This window comes from Aplidium turbinatum, chromosome 6, assembly GCF_918807975.1.
Source record: "Aplidium turbinatum chromosome 6, kaAplTurb1.1, whole genome shotgun sequence".
Classification (NCBI taxonomy): Eukaryota; Metazoa; Chordata; class Ascidiacea; order Aplousobranchia; family Polyclinidae; genus Aplidium; species Aplidium turbinatum.
The window spans coordinates 19,479,703-19,504,176 of NC_137477.1; the positions used below are offsets into that span (position 1 = coordinate 19,479,703).

Below are 24,474 nucleotides of genomic sequence, written 5' to 3' on the forward strand. Positions count from 1 at the left end.
CGACACCGTTCCATTTTAAATAAGCCATGACACCACCACACGGGTGTGGCAGACTCGATGACCAGTTTGGTCCTTCTGTCACTCCCATCGTCATCAGCAAACAACCTAGCTCATATTGTAATCTTGTATTGTTTTGTTTTTTCGCATGTGCTGATGATGCAAAATAAAAGAACTTCTTCTTCTTCTTCTTTCGAGTGCCGTCCCAGGGCACTCACCACTCGGCCCTGCAGCCTTAATTTTGCAATCAAAATTTTCACAAAAACTGCTATTCTTTTTGCTTGTTTTTTTTTTTTTTTAATGTAACAATCAAAAATTTTTTATTTTTTATAACCATTCCACAACAGATTGCTGATAAATGTTACAAAAAAATCTTGATCTTGAAACAATACGAAAAAAAGTTGGGAAAATGTAATAATAATTTTGATCACTATAGGGCGCTACATAAGTCGTCAAGGAGATCTATCAAGAGTGGCGTCAAAATTTTGATCTTTGATTTTTATCGAAAAGAAATGGCTTTTTACTTAAAATATGTATCGAATAAGTTTGTTTTTTTGTGATTACAAGAAATGAAAAGGTGAAAATAGACAACTTTGATAGTTAGAGGAGCAAAATCATTAAAGTAAGTTGATTTACCGTACAGATGGCCTCTTCTAATCTTGATCTATACCAGTGGTTCCCAACCTTTTTGTTGTCACGGACCCCTTTAGACAAATTATTAATTCTGCGGACCCCTACCTAAATTTTGCCTGAAACTCAATTAACATACTATCTCGACTATTGCAAAGAAATTTATTTTCACAGGAGTCAGTTCAATCACAGTACCTAGGCTACTATTGACTATTGTAATAATTATGCTACTCAGCTACTGAACGGTGTCATATTGCATTGCCACTGTGACTCCTGCGGAAAATGTCAGGTTAAACAATTGCTCAAATAAGAAAATAAATGGATTGTTCAAGAAATGTCAGCAGTATTTGAATATCAAGGTGACCCAAAGTGCCATGCCGAAACTTTCTCTATGTAAGCAAATTTAATGAGATGGTTGTTGTTGCCTTTCCCAAACTAAACGACTGAACTGCGGTTGAGTTTTTGACAATGCAACACGCATGTCATCTTCAACGTCCACTGTCCAGGCGATTTTGATGTTGTTTTCATTGTAACAAGAGCTGAGAATCCTGCCTCGCAAAGGTTAAGTGGTTATGAATGGTAACAAAACATTAATCGCTTGCTTTGCCAAGAATGGGTAGGTTTGCAGTTGTGAGCACCAAAATTCTTCCACAGTTTTTGAATGAAACTCAATGCGTAATAACTCTTTTGATCTCAAATCAATTAGGTCATCTTTGCTGAGATCGTCATCGCTAATGTTGTTCAAGTTAAAAAGAAAAGGATTTCGAATCCATGTTTCAACTTCGTTCGGCAGGTGCTCTAAATTAAAATAATGTTGAAATGAGATTTGCTGGGTTTCAAGTGTGCGCAAAATTGTCTCTCATAGAGATCAAAAGAGTAGATTTTCTTTGAGTTTTATCCATCAAGATAAGATCTTCTAACATTGGAAAGTTAGCGTAATTACCTGCTTCCAATCTGCGTTTCTAAACCGGCAACTTGGCTAAAAACGCTTTCAGTTTTTCAGCTGCATCAGTTATCGTCACACCTGGTCTTTGAATGCCACGATTAACATTCTTAATATGATCGAAAATATCGGCAAAGTAGGCCATGCCGTATAGAAAACTTTTACCCTCGAACAATTTTGAGAGGGGACTTCCTTTTGCTTTCAAAAGAGTTGATACTTCATTTTTTAGCTGCTGCAGTCGTTTTAAAACTTCTCTAGATAACCAACGTACCTCAGAATGACAACCTACAAAAGTACTCCATCATCTGACCCTACTTCTTGACAGAGCACTTTAAAAGTATGGTGGTTTACAGCTCTGCTTTTGATGAAATTGACGACTTTCACGCAATTTGTCAGAATTTTCTTGATACTTGCTCGTAAAGTTTTTGCTGCTAAGGCGTAGGCTACCTGTGCAAGAAGCAATGGGTAACAACCATGAGAGGAGCTTCGTTTTTTACTAAAGCAGCAAATCCGGGTTTGTTCCCAAGCATAGCTGGTGCTCTATCCGTGCATATAACTTAGAACAAAGTATATTTTTTTTCTCCAAAATTCATCAAGGTAATCACGGACCCCCAAATGCTTTCTCACGGACCCCAGGTTGGGAACCACTGATCTATACGGTATATATAGATTGGATTATTAATAACATCCAAGAATCAAATTCTAACTATAATAAGTGAGAAATCATGATTTCGAAGTCTTAAAAAAGAATTAAATATTTATGTAATCTTCTATAGAGTGAAGAGTTGACAAGGCATCGCCTCATTGAAGAAACTTTCTATCAATCCTACTTAGAAATGAATATGTTTAACTAATAAAAACCGAAAGAAATACTTATTTCCTGTGCTTGATATGTAAATTTTTAATAAACTGATCAAACTTTAATCATTATCAGACATCCATTACTGTGACTGGATATGTTCATACACTTTTTATGCTAGAAATCATCTGGTCCAATAGCCTACTGGTCTCAATAAGCCGGGAGTGGTACGAGTACGATGCATTAGAAGTTACTGCAATAGTATCTGTAGCCTAATATCTAATGAAGATTCTTACATCACAGAAACGTTTTAAATTCAGTCAAGACAAAGAATAAAACAATGGTTTTCCCCTGTGAATGCTTAAGCAGTATCTGTAAGCACTGGTCACTATTCTGCATGGGGATGAAGCTGATTTGTGATGTTACAAATCAATTGCAATTGTAAAGAAGAAAAAATACCATTAATCATAGTAACAATATGTGTTTTCATATACGTATACGACTATACGTGTTGCTTTCCTAATCATATACGTGTTAGTTACATTATTATCTTGTATCCATTCCTCCCTTTAAGAGCATCAAGCAGGTACAAGATCCAGTGCCACTTCTAACAAGTCTTTTTTATGACTCAACAGTCAACAGTTGAAGTTATGCCTACTGATTTAGGGGCATACGCTCTAACCACTAAGTTACCAAGCCACAATTTTACCAAGCCATCACATGAAACAACAGTTCAATAGCAACAGAAAAAGCATTAAAATAATCTGCATCTTTGAATAGTTCGGAACTAAAGCATCTTTCTCATATAACACAAAAATATTTTGACCCCAAGACGAATTGTTGACTAGTTGGTTGAACGATGATAGCAATAATAAAATTGTAGGCAAATTTATCTTTTATCTTCTTCAAAATATGTACGTACACGTTTTATACTTCCCTTATAGTCCATTCTTGAAATATTGCATTGTCCAATATATTAAGTCTCACACTCTTGACCTTAACTGAACAAGACATGCCAATGAGAATATATTTATAAATGCTGTTGTCCTGGCTCAACCTTGCAGCAAATATGTACATTTCATGATGTAACGTAACGTAATGCACTATGATGCTAGGTACTAGAGTATTTCATCTTAAACAAAATTCATAAATTAGTTTTAGCCAAATGACTGTCCAAGTAAAATGCCTGAAACTATATTTTACCTTTTCCATTTTAGACTCAATATAAGATGCAATTCAGCACTTTGCTGCATAACCAATTTTTATTGTTGTTGGTAGAACTTGCATATATCTAATAGAACACATTTAAAGTTTTTTATGAATCAAGTAATGTAATTTTACACTTTAAACAGTCGAATGTGTGATGGAAGACATCGTCAATCAATAAAATGGCACGATTTGAAGAACATCTTTCTTCTAATGTTGACAAGAAAAACCCATACACTGGACATAAATCAAGAGGAGTGTATGGCCTTGCTTCCATCCCAGATGCCAAAGTCCAAGCACACAGAAACTGTTTAAGTAGTCTTACAAATCTAACTTTATTGAAAGCAGAGGTATGAATTACAAATCGCTAAGATATTTGTCATGAGTCAGCAGTTGATTGCTTGTATGTTGGTTAGGCTACTCAATTAGGTTATACTGGTTAAACACTCAAAATTCTTTTTACGTTTTAACATAATTTTCATGTTGATGCCAAAGTGTATTTTTAACAAATAACATTACGGTACCAACTGTTCTAATAGGATGGTGTGGTAGCAGTTAAGTGTCTCATAAATTATTATCATGCTTTCAACTTATATACATCATTCAATTATCAAAAGGGAAATTGATGAATTTTATGATGTTTGGATCAAGTTGGTTGTTTTATGTCATTTTTGTTGATGCGTTTTTGCCATGTAAAGCTGACCCTCGCTTTTTTGGACCTCGTTACTCCATATTTCAGTTCGTCTGAACAGTAGGCTATTCTGATAAAAATTTTGAGTCTAGACCTGTATGAAATTCGTACAATATTCTATGACTTTCATTAATCAATTCATCCTGAAAAACAAATTACATGTATTCACTTCTAGCACATCGGGGTGTGTTTGGCTTGATTTGGGGTTTGGATTGAGTAGTTTCTTTAAGCTCATGCATATTTTTGCATTGTGTGTTTGCTATAAAAAAACACCAGTAAAAAACGCAATTTTAGCTTTCTCACCAGTAGTCTGCTATAGCAAGAAAGTACTCACTTCATTTGCAATGCATGAATGCATTTGTGTTGTCAGGACTTTTTCATTATCCAGACCAGTTTCTGCACCATTTATTCTGAAAAGAAACGAGAGTCGAGTGTATTTTGAAATGTCACTTGCTTCGCAGTGTTTAACTTTTTGGTTTTACTTTGAATTATTTGCTTTTCTTAATAAGAAAGCAAGTATCGTATGATGTCACAAAACAAGTTTTGTAGTGTTGCAATGCTATCTTGCTTTTGTGTTTATAACTTTTGACATGAATTTTATCTATTGAATCAACAGAAGGATGAAGAAGCTAAAGAAAATGAACAAACTGATCGACCAGTTACTCCGATTAACGACACGGTTCAAGTGGCACCCAAAACATATTCGGCTCTTTGCAAACATATCCGACGTCGAATCAATCCTCGTCCTTTTTGGACACACATATCAATCGAAGATCAGCGTAGCTTAGTAAGATTTTTTAATATTTGCAATGTTCATTTCTCTGCAAGGTTAAATTGGAAAAGACTTTGATATATACGTTTTTTGACACTACCCTTTTTTATTGTTAATCACTTTGTTTTGATAGTTTCATAAGTGAACACGATCCTCGACCATGCAAATGAATACTGTAGTTCAATCAACATTTAACAACAATGGTTTAAAACTTAACATGCCCAGTTGCCCAAAGAATTTGAACAACAATGCTCATTTGGACTGTTATAAAAATCTATAAATGCAATGATCATTGGCAACGACTTACAAGCCTTGTTGTTTAGACTGTGACTAGGCTTGAGTTGGTCCTTCAAAGGTTTTTAAAACCTATGAAAGTATGAAACTTAAACCAAACATTAAAAGAGGATTTTTCAGTGCACTTATGCTTAGGTAATAAATTCATCAAAATAAGATAAAACCTTATACACATTAATTTACATTTAAACAATAAATACTAGTAGTACTACAAAAAGTGCTCAATGCCAAGCAAAAAACCCAAGCGGAGCAAATTACATCAAATATAGTTCTTACTTTCTAAAACCTATATATACAGTCTGTTTCACCCTAAAAGGGGAATCATCAAAAGGTCCATATTCAGATAGAGTTGTATTATATTTATTCTATATTGTATAATTCTATTATATTCTATTTGACTAATGACCTTCTGGTGATCCCCCTTTTAGGGTGAAACAGCTGGAGAGATTTTAGAAAGTAATAACTAACAATTCACCTTTATATTTTTATGTTATTTTTTGCCCAGTAATAATAAAAACCATAAATTGCCAACCCACGGCAACAAAGTTTGACTGGTGTCCTTACATTATGAACGAGATAAAACTGAACTAAAAATAAGCAATTACGCGTTTTTCCTAGGGAGCAGTTCTGCTCGGTGAGGTCAACGCAATTTGGTACGTTTTTCGCCAACAAGTGGACGATCCTTTTCTTACCACTCGTCAAAACAAAGAACTACAACGCCGAATAACTGTAAGCGATATTAATGCATCAATTTATTACTTTGGCTAATATATTGTACCCAGGCAGCAGGGATAACTTCACCTTAAACGCCTTAACATTCACTTTCAGCTAGCATTGAACCACAAGCCACATTATTTCTAGTTTGACATTTTAACCAGTTGTGAAGCAACGGCCAAGTTGATACCTCAGTTGGTTAACGCATGACTTCGTGAACGAAGAAGATCAAGCGGATTGAGCAAAGCACGTTAGGGACTGCTCTCCATTCAGCAGAATCTAATGGAGGGAGTAATTCTCCGACAACAAGACTTCAACACTCGGAAACTTCACTCTGTCAAACTCGGTGGCCGGGCCTGCGTCAGTGATTCAAAGCTTCTACAAGTATGCGAAACTGCCAGGATTAAGCTCTGCAAGAAGCTTTCCCAATCCGAGGATAAAGACTCAATCAATCATCAATCATACGCGTATGGATTATAAATGTAATTAATTATTGTCATTGAACGGTCCATCCTTAGTCGGTTAAGTTAAGGTTTGAAATGCAACGCAACAACAGTCTATTTCTCAACGCTCAACCGTTCATCTTGTCAATTTCCAGGTTCATGTAGTCACCGTGTGTGAGCAACTGTTTTTGTATTTTTGCAACCAAGTCAAAGTGTTGAATGCACGGGGAGTATTCAGCGAGGCTGCAAACATGTCTCGAATTCGTGGACAAGTTGCTCTGTGTGCTGACAAGTAGTAAGTGAAAAGTAATAGTGAAAGTTTTTGATTACTTTTGATATTAGTCCTTGTATTTGCATTACTTTTTTTGTTATTGAAAATAACTTTATTAATGCCGTCGATGAGGGGTTAACCTCTTTTATGGGGTTTTCAATTCACTTTGTCATTGAGTAAAAATTATTGTCACTAATTTGAATGCCTGCTATGAAACAAAGCTATGCTTTCAGCATTTTGTCGTTTTGTACAATCGTAGACGCCTTGAAGATATGGCTTAAGTTGTAATGAAATACTTTTGATGCAGTTTAAACTTGCTGGCTGTGCGACGTCACATAATCGCAGACCTGCGCAAAACCACTGAGAGTGTCCCAGAGATGGTGCCAATCGTGAAGAGGAGAGAAGCTGTAACACCAGTTCCTCCCAAAGTTCGTATTGAGTTTATACATACCAAGCAGACGTCGAATGAGTTTAAAATGGACCAATTTTGCATGCTGGGATATGTCAGCATTTTTATTTTATAGATGTAGTTAATTTGACATATTTCTGGCTGACTCGGTTTCTTAATATCGTAGATAGGTTCAGTCACGCCTCAAATTTTGTTTGCAATTTAAGTTAAACTACAAAAATGTGACTTGCTTGATTAGACATAAGTGTAGTGGTCGTTTCAATCTTTTAGAACCCATAACTGCTACCCTTTCGCAAAACACTTCCTTCTATGTGTCTCTCCGCAGGCTCCAAGGCAGTTGTCCTTCCTCAACCTCGTGGCAACAACTCGCACGAAGCTCTCAACGCCTTCTTTCAACATTTCTGAGGAGATTCGCGACATGAAGAAACGAATGCCAAGCCTAGATTTATCTGCTGTAAGTTTATACAAGACTTCATCATCAGTCGTCATCTCCGCCTGCAGCAGATTGCGCATCAAAATGGGTTATTGGGTTATTTGCTTCCAAGAGTGGCGATTTTGAACCAACTCGCCCAGTGTCGCCAAGTTGAGTCCGGTCCATGATTGGATGTTGCCTTGCCATCGTTGTATACAAGACTTAGATAGAAGTATTTTATTTGTTGGATAAGCTGGTGTGGTTCTCCACTTACTGATTGTTGAAATAGAGTCTATGATTCCCATAAAATTGATCGTTTGAGATTATTTGGGTGTTTGTTGTGTCTATTACGTCTTTGGCTACCTTATCATTCATTTGTCCGATCTTTAGCATTTGAGATTCGGTGTTTGTCTAAGCATGGTGATTCAGTCAATATGTGATATAATTATAGTGATTTGATCAATGCTACAGTGAAATTTACGAATTTGTAGGCTTATTTTTATTTTTTCAATACAATGTGTGTTTTATTTATTGAACCTGTATTTCAATATTTCTTAAAAGATCTGTCGAACTGTTTACTCAGATTTCTTCGGTTAAGTTGTACTACCACTTCGGCCGCAGATCAGACGTTTTGACTGATTTGGCTGAGATATGTTTTATTTGTCACTAAAAGGGCGCAATTCAACATACAAATGGTAGTTAATCCACCCATGGCCGACTACAGATAAAGCCAGATTTGTCACATTTTGAGGAATTTTATTAACAGGCTGACTCAAATTATCTAAACAATGCAGTTTCGACAACCAAATAGTGTCTGGTAGTTAATCCTCCAAAGGCGAAATACTGTCAGTTGTTTTTTACTCTTCTGTTATACATCGTCAAACGTTTTTGCAATGCTACTGTGCTGAGTAGACCATGCTTTAGCTTTTTCTCAGACAAACTTCGTTGTTTAAAAATATCAATTAAATGCTTTGCAATCGACTCGAGAGAGTTTATTGTGATTTAATTGTGTTTTTATCTTTTGTCCCTTTGAATCAATGTAATCCTTCATTCTTATATTCCACTCAGGCCATGTCCCTTGTTCCTACTAAACCTTCCCAAAATTTCTTCGAGGATGAAATTGTGGAGGAGGAGAGCTTGGATGACGAGTCTGCAGATGCTGAGAGTGTGTTGTCGTTTCACGTAAGGTGAGCAGGATCACAATCAAGGATGTATGCTCCATGAGTTGACCACTGCCTTTCAAAGATTCTTTTAATCAAACATAGATTCAGATTCAGCAGGAGTAATTATTATTGTATATCAAGGATTGCTGATTTAGGATGCTGCTGTTTTGAGATTCATGCTGCGTGTTTGGTCGAATTAACTGTGGAGCAGATCTATCGCAAATACGCTCGGGTTTTTAACACTGTGCAAAATTTAACCACAGCAATTACTAACGCAAATATCATTTGCTGAACTTTATTTGAGTCTGTTGTGTCTAAATTAAGGTCTGTCAAGGTGGATGATCGTTTATGGTTTGTCTTACAAGGTTTATCCTTTTTTAGAAAATTAAGAAAGTGGGATTCAGAGCCGTTGTTATCCACAGAAGTTGTCGAGAGCCGCAAAGAGGAAGATGTAAGTTTGTTAATAAATGTTGATATTTTAAATTTAGAATCGTAATCAAATAGTACGGGGAAGATGTTCTTCTGAGAGACATCAGATCTCTGACGAGTTGGTTTCTTTGATGACTCTATTTTTCTAAACAATTGTTTGTAAGAGAAACAAAAGTTACTACAAGGGGTTTTACAAAAACCACAATTTATTGGTACTTATATTTTCTAGCACAATATATGCTAAATATATTGGGTCGCGATGCCAACCATTGGACGAAAGCCACCTTATTGTTAAAACAGAGTATCAGTACATGATGTCACCATGCTAGTGTTTTTAGTGTGGGTTAAAAGAATTACCAAAAAATACCCAACCTCTGTAAAGTCTATTCAACTAGTCTATAATTTATTTTCCATTTTTTGTTTTGTGAAGTAGCTTTAGACAAATCAAACTTTATGTTGTCGTCTTTTTATACCCATGCTTTTCTTGCACATTAAACATTCGCCATGAATTACTTCCAGGGCATGGAGTCGCCGTCGCTGCCATCCAGGTTGGCCTCCCCAGTAAAAGCGACGTCATCGTCGGCTTTGGAGGTTCATTCAGCAAGGGAGGTCTACAGTGCTCCCACGATCAAGCTTGTCGGTAAAGAACTTTTTCTCTGAACACTTTGCATACCTATTCGTTCAAACAGCCTATCATTTTTATTCCAAGTGTCACAGTGGTGTTAAAGTTACTTGTTTGGTACCAGTCATTTAACTAAGCTGGAAAATAGACTGCGTGATAAATCATTCAGGGCAAAACCAGCTGGTGGTGAAATAATCTTCAGTTAATCTGCCAATATAAACTCCCAGAGATGAGAATTGAGTCAAACTTTGGTTAACATTGATGTAGTAGGCGCACTCTAAGTATAGAACGCTATGCAAATCCTTATATTCCAACAACCGTGTGTTGCTACGTGATTTATCAAACTCGCAACATAAAAGTTTGTTTTTCCTTTAAATAAACACTATTCATGCTTCACACCTCTGTTGCAACACTTCCTCCATAGAAAGTTTGATAATTGTTTGCATTATTTGCATCCATAACGCACTCCTCCTGCGACCGATTGTGAAGACACCACAGAAGCTGGAGGAGACATGCTTGGGGTAGTAAACCTGAGAAAGGACTTGGAAAACTTGACGCGATCCAAAGATTCAGCGACAAACGAGGACACATACCTGGAGCAAGATGAAGGGATTCCTCCTTTGATACAAGCTATCACTAGGTGCTGTTTTTGTTATTTGCTTTGCATTTGAAACAAGTTCTTCTGTACATCATCTTCGGTCAACCACATTCACTGCAGTCTAATTTGAAATGGCATTTCTGGATATTAGTAGTCTTCCTCTAAATTGCAAAAAATCAACGCATGGTTTACTTGAATAACCTAGTTTTGAAGAGCTTGTTACATTTTAGTGGAATTCTTGCCAGCACTGCTAACAATATTATTGTATGTTGATTTTTTCACGCATTTTCAAAATATGTGCACCGGAAAAAGAACGTTTGCAGACGTTGGTATCTTTTTATGGTGTAGACATTCAGTTAATGAATTTATTAAGCGCCAGTGTTCAATTTTTAAGGGTTCAGCATGCATTCAGCTCACCTGAACCAAGGCTCTCACCGGCCGGCTGCGTAGCCAAGTGGTGAGAGCCCTGGTTCGATGATCGAAAGGGCGCTACTTCGACATCGCTCAAGAGCATGTGGCATGCCTTTGGAGGATCATGTCTTTGACAAGATACTTAAGGCATGCCTGAAGGTAGACACGAAAATTGGCTTTCCTACCTTCTCTTCCAGTCTAAATCTTCAACGTATATACCGGGCTTGAGCCTGCATGCAATCGATCCATCTACTGTAGCCTATCTATAAAACGAAAAACGCATGCATTCCACTGAAATGTAACGTCAGTACTTTTGAATTAAGGTTATCAATTTTAGACTCAAGCGTACGTAGCTCCAGTAGGTGATAATCAAAACGATTTTTAGGCTTCAAAAACGCCAATGTTTCAAATTTGCTTGTAATCACTATTTGATAATAACTAATTAAATCAACATCACTTTTCTCGTTTTTAGTAGCTTATTTCAAGGCTATGGTTGGTAAACTTTCAAGCATGACAGCCGCATCTGCTATACCAAGTGATCTTTTAGCTACACATACAAATTAAACTGATCGAAGTTTACTCTCTGACTTTACAAATCTCAGCCGTACTCGTCTTAAGCCATTCTCGTTGGAACCTGATATCTATATTTTTTGTATTTTTTTTTTTTTTTTGATAATGACAATATTGACATCAGCTACTTCGCTAAGCAATGTAATTTTATTCTCATTCAAAAGTTGTATAAAGGACATGCGCATTCACAGAAACCGAATAAATTGAACAGCTGTTTATTTTTGAAATTGAATATTTTCTAACTGTGGTTTTTTAGGCCTGTACAGCTTGTTTGCTTCATGCTGTTTGTTTTATAATCACAGGCGAGAAATTCAGGAAGAAAATGCGAAAAAAATGAAGCAGCAGCAAATTGCTCTTGATGAACGGCAGAAATTGTACGAAGAAGAGCTGAAAAAGCCTCTTCCTGATCCCAAATATCCTCAACCTCCCGTGGTGGAGATGAAAATAGTATGTTATTTATGTTTCTTGTCACCATTTCTTATTTCTAACAACAACGTAAGTTGAGTAATTTTAAACACTCGACAATTACAAGAAAGAAAACCATTCTTCTGATGAGCACACACAACACATCGTAATATCGTAGATCATCCCTTAAACCAATGGTTCCTAACTTAAAAGAAATAATTATATTGTTGCTTGTCAGCCCGGTCATGCCAATCCAGTGGACCGCAAGAAGGTCACCATCCGATCCTCCGACATCCACATCCCTGACCGAGTGGAACTACCTGTCGTGTCTCTCCACATCCATGGACCGTTGTACAACGATTTAACAGGTAGGGTTTGCAGTTCTTTTAAAATGCTCTACATGACTCGTGTTTAAGTGAATTGTTTTGGTGAAAGTTATTAACTTTGGTTAAAGTTATTAAATTTTATCTTGTTTGTTCATGTTTATAAAGGAAATGCTGAAATGAATTTTCTTGTAGCTTTTCTTCATCTTGTATCACCAATCACCATCCTACAATTCCTTTTTAGGGGAAATAACTGCATCCACCGTAAAGAACCTGGATTCTAATATCTTCCAAGGAGAAGAGCTGAAAGAAGTCTATGATGAGATCATGAAAACTGTTCCAAACGACCACCTTGTCTTTGACGATGACCCCATGGTAGGCTGCAGCCTTATTCCATCAGCACATTTTCAATCAACTCACTTTTTTCTATATCCAATGTTTTTTGCTGGCAGCTTACGTGAATTACGTCAACACATTTCGGTTATAATAGGCGCTTTGCAAGCTTTGGAGAAATTGTATTTGGTTGCGACCGAAAAATTGTTTCGAAAAGTGTCATCATCCATATTAGAGGAATATCATCGTCTGTCTTCAGCTTCATTTTAACGGCCCTGAAGCACTAGCAAGTCACTGATTTTTTTCCAGTAATCGATTGTTTTTCTGGCGTGATCTTCCCATGACGTGTCAATGTATACTTGTAAAATTGTAGTGGATTATAGTTAGGCTACATATGAGATTAGATTCTGCTTTTATTTGCGGGTAATCATGGCATAATATCACAAAAACAAAACTGTAATTTATCAAGACGCTTAGAAACACATTGTCTTTTTTCACTGAACCATTCAGTGACGGAAATTATATACAAATTGATGATTTTCTTTTATCAATCACAAGTTGTTATAGCTGTAAAAGCACATCCATCAATCGTTAAGGGTTTTTAAAAAGCATATTTGAACAATTTGGTGAAGTGATGGCATTATCTGTTACTAAGGTGGTTAAGCCGGCAGCAAGTGTCAACCTTAGCCGTATCCTCGCATCCAGCACCTTGACTCAGCCTCAGACGCTGCAGATTCTCAACCCAACCTTCAAGAAGATAGGAACCAAACCACCATGGGAAGGAGAGGTAATGGCTACCTGCAACATGTTCTTCACTTATACAGCTCAGCCAACTTTGCAGCTTTGAAATAGGTTGCGGGGCCTGTGTCTTCGATGAGGTGAATAGCCAGTGTTTTTTTATCAATTCTTTGCGGTAGAGAAAAGTACGACACGGGGAAGAATCGACTGATAAAGTAATCAATGGAGTGGTTGGCTTTCAGAGTATGTTTTTTTGCAACATCATCGCAGTAGCCCTTTGGTACATGTGTGAAGTGTGATTGACCAGTACTTTCCATGTTTCAACGTTTGCTACTGTAAATCGTATGATGTTTTTATCATTACATTTACGTACGGTACGTTAATCGAAAACAGTATTTTAAATAGTATTTTAAGGAAACAAATTGATTGTAATTTCTGCAGTCAAGTTCAAGCCAGCGGTCTACCTTGTGCAAGGGAAAATAGATGTTTTCTGTTCAGCATGCTTATGCTGGAAAATTCATATAAAAAAGCTAATTCCTATTTGATCAAACGTTTTAAGGCTCACGATGCTTGGGAAAGAAACCACAGGCCTTCTCCTTCGGTTATGACGTCACACTCCGAACATCACATTATGACTGCTGCGTCATCGTACCTCGAACATTCAAAGGCGAACAAAGCAAATCGCGCATTCGCCTCATGGCTCACCTGGTGGAAAGCAACTGTCAATACCGACGATTATTTCAAGTATCTTTCAACCCAAGTAAGGCTGCATTGGTTACTTTTTATGGCTTGATTGGTCAACAGCGTACCGACAGTACCATATGCCCACCCACTCATTCTGATCAGCACATAAAATCAGTTTTAGCTCAATCACAATCTCTTGTTTTGATTGGACCATCGCTTTCAGATGTTTTACTCTCATTCAAATTTTTTAACGAGGAATTTGCTTGATATGTCTACAGTAGAGCTGTTCAGAGCGGGTAGGTTACTTACATCTCGTTAAGCAAACATTGGTGTAGATAAATTGATTCAATTAAAGGTATTCATCAACTCAAAAAAAAACACCCAAAGTATAGTTGGTACTTTATAAAGTAGCGGACGGTTGTCAGACGTGAAATTAAAAAGGTGTTATGATAAGTTCCCGCTCAATTGCTTGCTTAGTTTTTTGATCAACTGATTCACTTATTGGTATAAAGCGCGTGTATGCCGTATAGCCTACCATACGCTTTACAAGTACACTTCTTCTGATTGAAGATTGGATCATGTGTGTGTTAGGGTGCTTTCGGTACATGTTTGCTTTTGTGTCTCAATATGGAAATTTTATATATTTTTTTGATTTTACAGGAAACAGACTTTTTAGGAGCAATATATCACTTCTATGATAGTGAGGCATCATTATCGGTAAAGGAGTCCATAAGTAAATCCGTTATTTTGGAAAATGAAAAGTAAGGACTTGAATCTATTACTGAGATTACAGATGAGATATAAGAATTTTACTGAGATAGAAGAATTTTGTTTCACTCTTACAAAAGAATTTCATATCGAGATTATTTTTCGATGTGTCGTTTTCAAACAGTTCTGTAGTAAGGCTCTAAATCTAATGTTAGACTATACGCAAGGACGTAGCCACGGGGTGGGGGCTTGGGAGAGCAATCGCCCCCCAAAATTCGATCTTTTCCAACCAAAAATGGGTTTTTAATGCAATTACAAAGTTTAATGAAATTGTATTACATATTGAATGGCGTTTTATAAATGTTTGGATGCATTCAGTAGCTATGTTTTAAACAAACTCTTTATTTCAAGTATTAAAATAATTGTCTTCCTAAAATTTTCTTTGTGGCTACGTCACTGACTGTACGGCGTTGAGAGTGACCACATAGAGTTGCACAGAAAACGTTGTTTAAGTTGTTTGTACTTCCCTGCTACACGACGCCCCATTCAACTGCTGGTCAAACATAGCGGCAGTTGGATGAGACAGAAATATCTCAATGAAATCAAATAACATCCAACTCTCACCAAGATATCATGAGCTTGAAGATCACAGATTGCAAAGTTAGTTTTTTTTTGTATTTTCAATGTTTACAGACGTTGGAGCAACGTAGAAGAAGGACTGAGATACAATTCAGGTTAAAAGTAAGGAGTTTAGAACGTTTTTTATTTTATTTCTTTGCAGAAGACGACATGGGATCATGTCTGAGATAAAGATGAAGAAGGAACATTTTGTCCCCGGCCTGTGGAACGTCACTTCAGTAACCATGGGGGGGTTAGGGAAATACCCCGATTTGGAAGGTGATTGCTTAGTTTGTAACCACGATGTGGCAATACAATCTACGGTTGTTTGATTTTACTTCACACCTGTTTTTCTACCAAAGATTAAAAACTAGTCCGAGTAACATATGAAACCATCCTTTACCTCATTACCAACATTACTTCATCATCGTTACCTCATTGTATAATGTTATGACGTCATTTTCTTATCTTCACCACCAACATGAAACCGAACGTGTAAATTTAGACAGCGTTGTATCAAATCATATGCGTTTCTTTCAGCGCCTTGCTAGGCATAGATTTTCAGCGAATCGGTATAGAGGCTCAGTAAAATCAACATGGAGCCGACTTGAACACAATTTCGCCTTTCTGATGAATCCTTCTCTCTAGGTTGTCATATCGTGAACAACTCTTTGTTTAGGTGAAGTGATCCTGGTCTTGCTTTCATTGTTCTTGTAGTAGAGGGAGAAGCGGACGCGATGATTGTTGCAGTGTTGATGCTGGCTGTCTTTCGTGAAACTTTACTTATGTCATATCAGTGTAAAAGTGTACCAGATGGTTATTCTGTATTTTTCGCAAGTCCATTTGTGTCTTTTGGCAGAGTACGAGTCAAACTACACTCTTGACGAGCGGGATGAAGATGACGAAGAACCCGAACAACAATCTAACGAGGACGTATTGGGAAAAACATTGCCTCAAATCCCATCAGATGACAGGTACCAATTGTTGCTATAACATAACAAAGATGGTTGGTTACAATTATGTTACCTACTCAGTGCAAAAGCTATTGCATGTGTAATTGTGTATTGAACTTTGTAACTTAACTAATTATGTGTAATTGTCAGGGATATCTAGAGCAACGGGATTGCTGACTCTGTTTTGAAGTGGACAATAGGAGGGTTACTGCATCACCACTGCATCATTACTGCACAAACTAAAATGTGGATTTCTCAACATACAACCCATTTCTTGTTTTTAAAATGATGCTTAAAGATGAAATAATTTAAAAAAAGCAAATAAAATTTTGAAAATGTGGCCGTTTTTCCCTAAAACGCCACCAAGTGGTGAAAAATGCACACATTTTAAAAACAAATATTTTTAATACCACTTACTGGATTTGAATCAAATTTTAACAGAATGTTTATAAGTATCAAGACTGACGGTCTATGGAAGGAAATGAAGATATTTTGAGAAAATAAAAAGTTATTCGAATGTTGCATTTTTTCTAAAAATTTTGATCCTCGGACATGAAACAAATGGGTGCCGACAGGATCATGAACAAAATTTCCAAAATTCTTTGACCCAGAGGCTTTGCATGTTTACTCTGTCTGATAGTGTTAAAAATTTGAAAGCGATTGGCAAATAAATGAAAGAGATATTTGGGATTAAAATTTGGTATTTGGTCAAAAATCACATTTTACGACAAAATAACAATAAACATTTTCAACACCTTAAAGCCTCCTTTATCATAAGTAGACCCTTTTTTGCCTCTGCTTGGGTTTGTAATTTTTTCTTAAGTGCTTTTAATGTTTTTCTCCTGGCCTTGGATGTGTCAAAGCTTCTTTTTCTTGATTTGTCAAGTCAAAACTTGTCGAGTATTTGGCAGATTTTTGAATATGCAGAGATTTTGCTACTGTCTTGTTTTCCTAATTTTTTTTGCTGAAGTAGAAGGTTGGCAAAAAGGGCTTTGATCTTCTGTTGTTGGATGGCTTTCTGGTGTTACAGGAAAGGTTACACTTGTGTTACAGTAACAGTTTATCAAGTCTACCACCATTGTTAGACTTACAACCAACCTTATCCAACTTTCTTTGTTTAGCAATACCACGAAATTCAATTTTCTTACTTATTTTCATGTTTTTTTTTATTTCCTATTTTTCATGACTAAAACTTGCCCAAACGTGATGCAATAATCAATTAAATATGAAAACTAAAGCTGTGTTCAATACTCAATAGTCTTGGATGACTAACAGCAAAAGGTTGCTTTAAAATGATGATCTTAAGTTATAGACAAGGCCAGCCATTAGTTGTTGCTATGGGCGTTGCTAGGGAAGATGCCTAGGAGTGCCCACTTTCAAGACCTTATTTTAGCTTCACAGCAGGGATATCTAGAAAAGGCGACTTCTCAACAGCGTAATTGACACGTGCTTTCGCCTTTTTCATTTTCGGGCGTTAACAGCGCTGACCCTTCTAGTGTCCATCGCTTTATCGAAATTTGCAAAGTCAGCAATCCCGTTGTTCTAGAAATCCCTGGTAATTGTGTACCGTATGTATTGTTTCCATCTTGTTTGTGCTATTTTTCGCGGTTCGTAATGTTTAGTTGTTTCCATGATTTAACTATCAAAGTATAAATAAATCCAACTTCTTGATAGTTGGTGTCTCAGAATGACGTGGCTAAACTAAATTAAGTTGAAGATATTCCGCAAATTAATTTTTTAACGGCGATCAACGTTTGTAGGCCTATGCTCGGATATTTTTCATTATCATGTTTCATCATATTATTTCCTTACCAATTCGCATTTGGTGTTAGCACTCTCAGGAAAGTACCCATGGACAACAAATCAGTCGTTTTTTTATTGATTTGACGTCTGTACACGTTGAATTAATGTAAAAAACGACTGATTTGTTGTCTGGGTAGTTATTAGAACCGTAAAACATGGGCAACAGTTTGCTTTTATTCTTCTTGCACGTTCGTACAAAATCACCAATGTAGCACCGAGCTCTGTGGTTATCCGCTCTTCTGTTGCAGCGCAGACAGCGAATCTAGCTTCAAAATAGACTTAGCTGATCGTCGAAAAGCGTCTTCCCCACGTAGAAAGTTGAGATCGCGCATCAAGGGGAGCCTAGTATCCAACACATCAGATGAGGATAGTGATTGGGAGCTTGTTGCTCGTGGAAGACTGTCCGTGGTTGACTCTTCACACGAGGGAGGCAGCGTAGAAAGAGGATCAGCAAAAGATGACTCAGAAATCAGTGAAACAGATCAGACGTCAGAAGAAAGTCCAGCGTTCACTTCCTCCAAGAAAGACCGTAAATCGAAGCATAAAAAGAAACTAGCAATAAAGGAAAGTGATACCTGTGACACAGGAGTTGACACAGATTTCAGCGTTGGTAAGGCTTCCGGACCGCACCGTCAACCTTTTGAGCTATCCCACGACGAATATACATCAGGTAGAGAAAGATATCAGTTATTGGTTGTGTATTACAATAGCAATGAGGTTATGTCGTTCTCGTTAGTTTTAACATTTAGCGTTGCAAGCGCAAAGCTAGGTAAGCATATAGTTCGAGTGAAGTCTGTTCGATTCTAGTTTCTAACAATGTTGGAAGAAGGACGTTTTAGATCGCAATTTGAAAGCTTACAGTAATTCTGTTTCCCAGGGTACATGTCCTTGGATAGCAACGTGCCAACGCTACCTAACGTTCAACTAAGGAAGAGAATGTCTAACCGCCAGAGATCGATCAAAGCAGGTTATATTATGATGTAAAATTTCTCAGCATCGCGTTTATACGTTAGTCTACCTTTCAAAAGAAGCAGAAAAATAAGAGAGGATTTAAAAGGTTTATTAAACAGTAAACAAGAAGAGATCAAAGCGTTGTGTTTGAGCACGTGCAAACAGCTACACATTTCTACAATGATTTTCACAAACTTGTGTTGTAGTGGAAGGGATGCTTACGCAAGCGAATGAAGGAGATGAATGGAATGTACCAGACGTTGTACAGAAGCGCTTGCATATCAATTTATTGAAAGGATACAACAAGTAATCCACGAACGGTTAGGTTGCAATGAGTAGTCACAAATAGGCCACCGATATAGGCTACCACACCTCCGTGAACTCACCAGCCTCTGTAATTTGTCATCAGACGGGTTCCACTTATTTTTTCTCGAAATTCATTGCGTGCAAAATGTATCAGGCATACAAAGTGTTTATTTTCTATCAAGAAGGTCTTGTTGGTTTTTCACATGACACTACCACATGAAGACAGTCATTTTTTTGTGCATTTAACTGCCGTTAAAAAAAGGAATGCATTAAAGGAGCGATATTTAGGACCCCCTTAATAGTATTTTCTGTAATATATGTTATCTCACCGTATACAACAATGTTTGAAGTCGTTTTGTGTTGTACACATATAACAATCTACCTAATTGCCTTCAGATCAAGAGCAGCCAGCTTGGCTGCTTCTTCTAAAACTTCAGCTCTTGAAAAGGTCACTACCTGCACCAGCCACCCCTTTTCCCCCACTATGTCGTGCTACAAGCCCCTTACTTCCAAAGTCCAACAACGCTTTGAAGCAGTGTGGAGGAAATTAAAAATGACAACATCCCAAAAACTCAACGCGGCATTGAAATATAGTTCAGACGAACACATGTTGGCTTTGGAAGATGTGAGATTGTTGTTTGTACAATGTAGCTTACATTATGTTGTTATTAAAACCAAGTCCTTGACAAATTTTAACTTATGTCCTTGACAAATTTTAACTACAGTATAAATTTCACCAATAGTAATACACAGCAAGAGATTTTGACCTGTGCCTGTAAACGAATTATGCATTAATTTTAAAAAAATTTGTCAAATTTTGGCTCGTAGAGATGCATTTGTGCCAATGCTGTGCGTCTTCCCGATATCTTGAAATGGGAATGAACAGAAAAAGATAACACATATTTATATTTGCTAACTTACTAGCCTAAGCAATAAGCATATTGTACTTCCATTGCAGATAATAGAAACCTGGGAACGAGTCACCCACTTAATCATGAAGCGAGAAAAACTCATGCACGACTTGGAACTGTTTGAGAGAGATGCTTCCGACCCCCATCGTTTCTTTCAGAGAGGTATTGAAACTAAAAATTGTTAATCAATTTAATATGTGAATAGTTTCTCTATGGTATTTTAATATGTTGTTTTGCTTTAATTTACAAAAATTGTTTTTTGTCAGCAAACTAGGGTTGTAAATTTCATCACTAGTTATTCAAGTTCGGGTTCAAAAAGTGTGCAAAGTCAAATTATTTTCGTGCATTTTTTTCCAACTGAATTTCGTGATTACTTTATCGATCTCAACTTTGTGTTTATCAAACTGCAAAGTATTCTCGATCAGTCTTCGAAGGTTTAAGATTATTGAACCAGTAAAATCTCAGTCTTCGCGCATGCTTAAACAGTTTCATTTCGTATTCAAGTACGATACTTCACAAGCTCGATATTTTTGCAAACTTATAATATTTGTGCCATCTCAAAAAAAAATAAAAATCAGAGAAAATGAACCTTCCTGACGACTTTACTCGTTTGGTCACCTTCATCTTTTGCTTGACTTTATGTAGTGCAGTTTTTATTTTGTCGAATTTCACAAGATAATTATCGTTGCTTGGTTATTCTCCAGGAGCTAAAGGGTCATCTGCGACTCGCCTGAAAGAAGCTAGAACGCGATCCAGGATCTATCAGAAGCTGGAGAAGGTGGAATCGATGATCGCTCCTTTGCTGCATTCCATCCACGTCAATTATGATGATTACGTCACATTTGAAACAAGGCCATATCACGAAAAGATGGCGATGGACAAGTAAGATATTTCTCCTGAAATTGTCGTGCAATAGACCAGTAGACTAGCGCGAGGTAACCGGCCAAACCACATGATAGATAGAAAAAGATAATTACAGTAGAACTCGGTTAATCCGGATTCGATTTGACCGGCGATTCCATCCGGATTAGGCGAAGATCCGGATTAACCGAATCCGGAGTAACCGAGTTCTACTGTACTGTACATTACTCAATTACTTAATTGTAATTATTGAAAATCAGCATTTTTTTCAGCAAGTAAATATCCTGTAAGAATTTACATAAATATTTCCCAGACAAGTAGGCCTAAATCCACCGAAAAGTGTAATGTAGTATGAACTGGGGCTCACTTTTCTCGTATTTTGTTTTAAAAATGGGTCAGTGGGCCCCTTTCAGCTACGTTTTCTCCCCTCAATTAAGTTCATCTGCTGGTTATACAACACCTAACTGAACATGATCACATAATTAAACTTTATGCAAGCTAACGGTAGCACATTGCTCTCTCTAATTTGGGACAACATAACGTCTGCGCGTTTGAACAGGGCCAAAGTGCAACTGAATTTTTTATACTTGTTTTTTGTAGGACCGAGATGTTGTACTGGCTTCAGCAGGAACGCCGTTGCTTGAGGCTGGACAGACAAGGGGAGTCGGAACAATTGAAGCAATTTATCCGTGACAATCACTTGACTGTTGCCAAAGCAAACCCAGTAGAGAAGCAACAACTTTCAATGCATGTCAGCCGCATCAGCATTGATCAGAAGACATAAATTTCTCGATGAAGTTTTCCTTTGCAACTTTTTCTCTAATTGTGCCTTTTCACAGTTTTGGCTATTGGTTTTTGTAGCTTACAAGCGAGCACTTAGCTGTATTACTTTTATCCCATTTCCTGTTGTAAGTCACGTGATGCTACACCTAGCTTACAACCAAGAAAAAAAATGTTTTTAGTAGGCTATATCATTAGTAGGACGAAAAATAACTTCTTGAAAAAAAGATCGTTCATTGTAGCTTGCGTTTGGGCTTAAGATCTTGACTTTTCATTAAACGTGTTTGTGGGTGTAATTTTAATGGTAAAGTTGTTATGATAGCCTAACTACACGAGGCTGATCTATAGACAATGCAAAAAAATCAGCAGCGTTTTCGTAGGCCTATAGTGGAAAACGCATGAAAGGTTGATTTTCAATTTATATTGAAGTAGCCTAGCCGAGGGCTATAGCCTAGGCTATAACTTAGCCTATATCATTTCAGTTAGTTACGGTATTTTTAAATGTGACCTCTGCGCACTATGCTTGGACAACAATCTGTAGCCTAATTAATATAAAAATGGCTATTCATCAAGTTGAAATTGGCTAAAAAGAGTCGGTGATGATTGTACTTCAATTCAACGTTAGTTGTATGGTATTGTCAAGTGTGTTTCAATTGATTATTGGAATCTTTATCATCGGACTAAGAAAGCCTCTGTGGAAGCATAATTCTAGTAATTTTGCATAGGCTACTTGTAGGAATATAGGTTAATTATTAACCTACAATTTATTAACCGTTAATAAAGCATTGACGCAAGCCCCGCCACCGAGATCGACTAAGTTAAGTTTTCGTTTGTTGAAAAATAGTTGTCTGTTTCGCTTGTTGAAAAATTGTTGTGTGTGAATTATTCCGTCCACTAGGTGTGGTTGAATTGAGCTGACCTTAAAATACGTTGCCCAAACGCACAACCCGAAAGTAAAACCACCGTTTCTTGAAAACTCGCCGTTTATATAATTATGTAGTAGGGTGGAGTGAAAAATTTTTTTTCTTTCAAATCAAAAAGTCTAGTTTACCAAAATTCGGTGTTGACCCCAAAAACACCTTCAAACACAATTTTGGGTCGGTGCCCCCCAGAGGGTGCAGGCACACCCCCCCTAAATTCGAAAAACCCCAATTTTATAAAAAAAATTAATATCTCATTAACCACAGACGATAGAAAGTCGGTTGATGGCTCAAAATCATCAGAAGGTACAAGTTTATATTACTTTTAAGAGAAGTATTTTTACTAAAAGCACTATAAAGTGGTCATTTTTGCAATAATGTAATTTTAGTCGTAAATTTACGTCAAATTTGGTCGATTTTGTAAATTAAGTTAATCTTTGTGCTTAGTATGTGTCATAGAAGTGAAAAATCAAGCAGATTCATTGTCATTTAACAATATGAATATCATAAAATGGTAACTGTAATGCAGCGTTCGCTCTAAGGTGCAAAGTTGAGAAATTATTTGAGCAATTTTTTCCTTGATTTGAAAAATGTGAAGATAGATTTGTGTGAAATTTTGGCATATTACTTCAAAAATTCGTGTGTTGAAGTAAAAGTATGGGCAAAATTTTTCTAAAGCAGAAAAAAATACGTTGGGCAAACTTGTACTTTAATCTACTTTGGGAAAATACTTACTTTACAATTTTCTTAGCGAAGAAAACTGCTGTAAGAAATGCACTTAACTACAGTGAGCTGATGTAAAAATGTTCAATTACGTGTAAGTTATACGACCAAGTTTAAATTTATCATAAATCAAATTTCAGCAAAGTGTTCATCAGACATTAAATTGATTTTTGGTATTGAAGCACGGCATTAGCATACGAGACTTAATTCTTTGTCTGATCATGCCATCTCGTCTGTAAAAACCTGCAACGCTTGCAGCAGCTTCAGTTAGGGGAAGGGAAGGTAATTTGATACACTTTTAATATTTTTGCCTGTTAACTGAAAATTACGCGACACAAACTATTGATTTTAAGCTGAAATGAAAGTCTGATCCCTTACACACTTTTTAAAAACATTTTCACTTTTCTATTTTTGTTACTTTTTTTTTAATTGAAATTTTAAAAACGTCACTCAAATGTATCAATTTACCTTCCACGGAAGGTAAATTGATACACCCGGAAGGTAATTTGATACAGTAAAACTAATACAGAAATCCCCTTTGACAGCAAAGCAATAAATGAAAATTTAAAATGTGGTTGGCGTGCTTGGGTGCAAGGATGACTATTGAGGCCTATGTGTGCGGCGAAGCTTCTGCAGCGGAATGGACATGGGAAGGATCATTGGCTGGAGTTCTTATTCAAGGGGGGTGCTTTGCGCTTTTCTCATTTTTTGAAAGCATATAGCGTGTAGACCTACGAAAGCCCTTATAATAGTTGTTTCCCAAAGTAGCAGGTCTTGTTAATGAAGAATAACTTATTTAAATCAACTAGATCAATAACAGCATTTATTACAGTCACAAAAAGAATTTAATATACTGTATCAATTTACCTTCTCTACATGTATCAATTTACCTTTTTCAAAAAAAGTTATAAAATTCTGATTTTTGTATGCTTGGATGCACATTGCAGAAAAAACGTGACATGCCCTTGAAGCCTTATCAATGAACTGTCAAATGAGTTAGGTTTCATCTTTCAGGAACTTTTCTTTAATTTTCCAGACGAAAATAATCATGAGTTAAAAATTTTACAAAAATACTCAAAAAAC

The 24,474-nt window shown here is 36.7% G+C and overlaps 1 protein-coding gene across 2 annotated transcripts; it reads left to right on the forward strand.

Annotated features, from left to right (window-relative positions):
• The first annotated feature begins 511 nt into the window (after positions 1-511).
• Positions 512-24,147, forward strand: LOC145772275 (coiled-coil domain-containing protein 87-like). 2 transcript variants are annotated; one of them, XM_082584140.1, is made up of 26 exons: positions 512-619; positions 3,722-3,925; positions 4,883-5,053; positions 5,951-6,061; positions 6,645-6,784; positions 7,068-7,188; positions 7,495-7,623; positions 8,650-8,768; positions 9,126-9,195; positions 9,693-9,813; positions 10,285-10,435; positions 11,677-11,821; positions 12,018-12,147; positions 12,347-12,477; positions 13,091-13,222; positions 13,733-13,933; positions 14,518-14,618; positions 15,347-15,462; positions 16,043-16,157; positions 18,188-18,609; positions 18,817-18,906; positions 19,097-19,196; positions 19,593-19,821; positions 20,155-20,269; positions 20,812-20,989; positions 21,569-24,147. In XM_082584140.1, the coding sequence occupies exons 2-26, from the start codon at positions 3,758-3,760 to the stop codon at positions 21,750-21,752; spliced, it is 3,690 nt and encodes a 1,229-aa protein (XP_082440266.1). In that variant the 5' UTR covers positions 512-619; positions 3,722-3,757; the 3' UTR covers positions 21,753-24,147. The 2 variants fall into 2 exon arrangements, with proteins under 2 accessions (XP_082440266.1, XP_082440268.1); XM_082584142.1 differs by lacking the exons at positions 18,188-18,609; positions 18,817-18,906; positions 19,097-19,196.
• Positions 24,148-24,474: the final 327 nt, after the last annotated feature.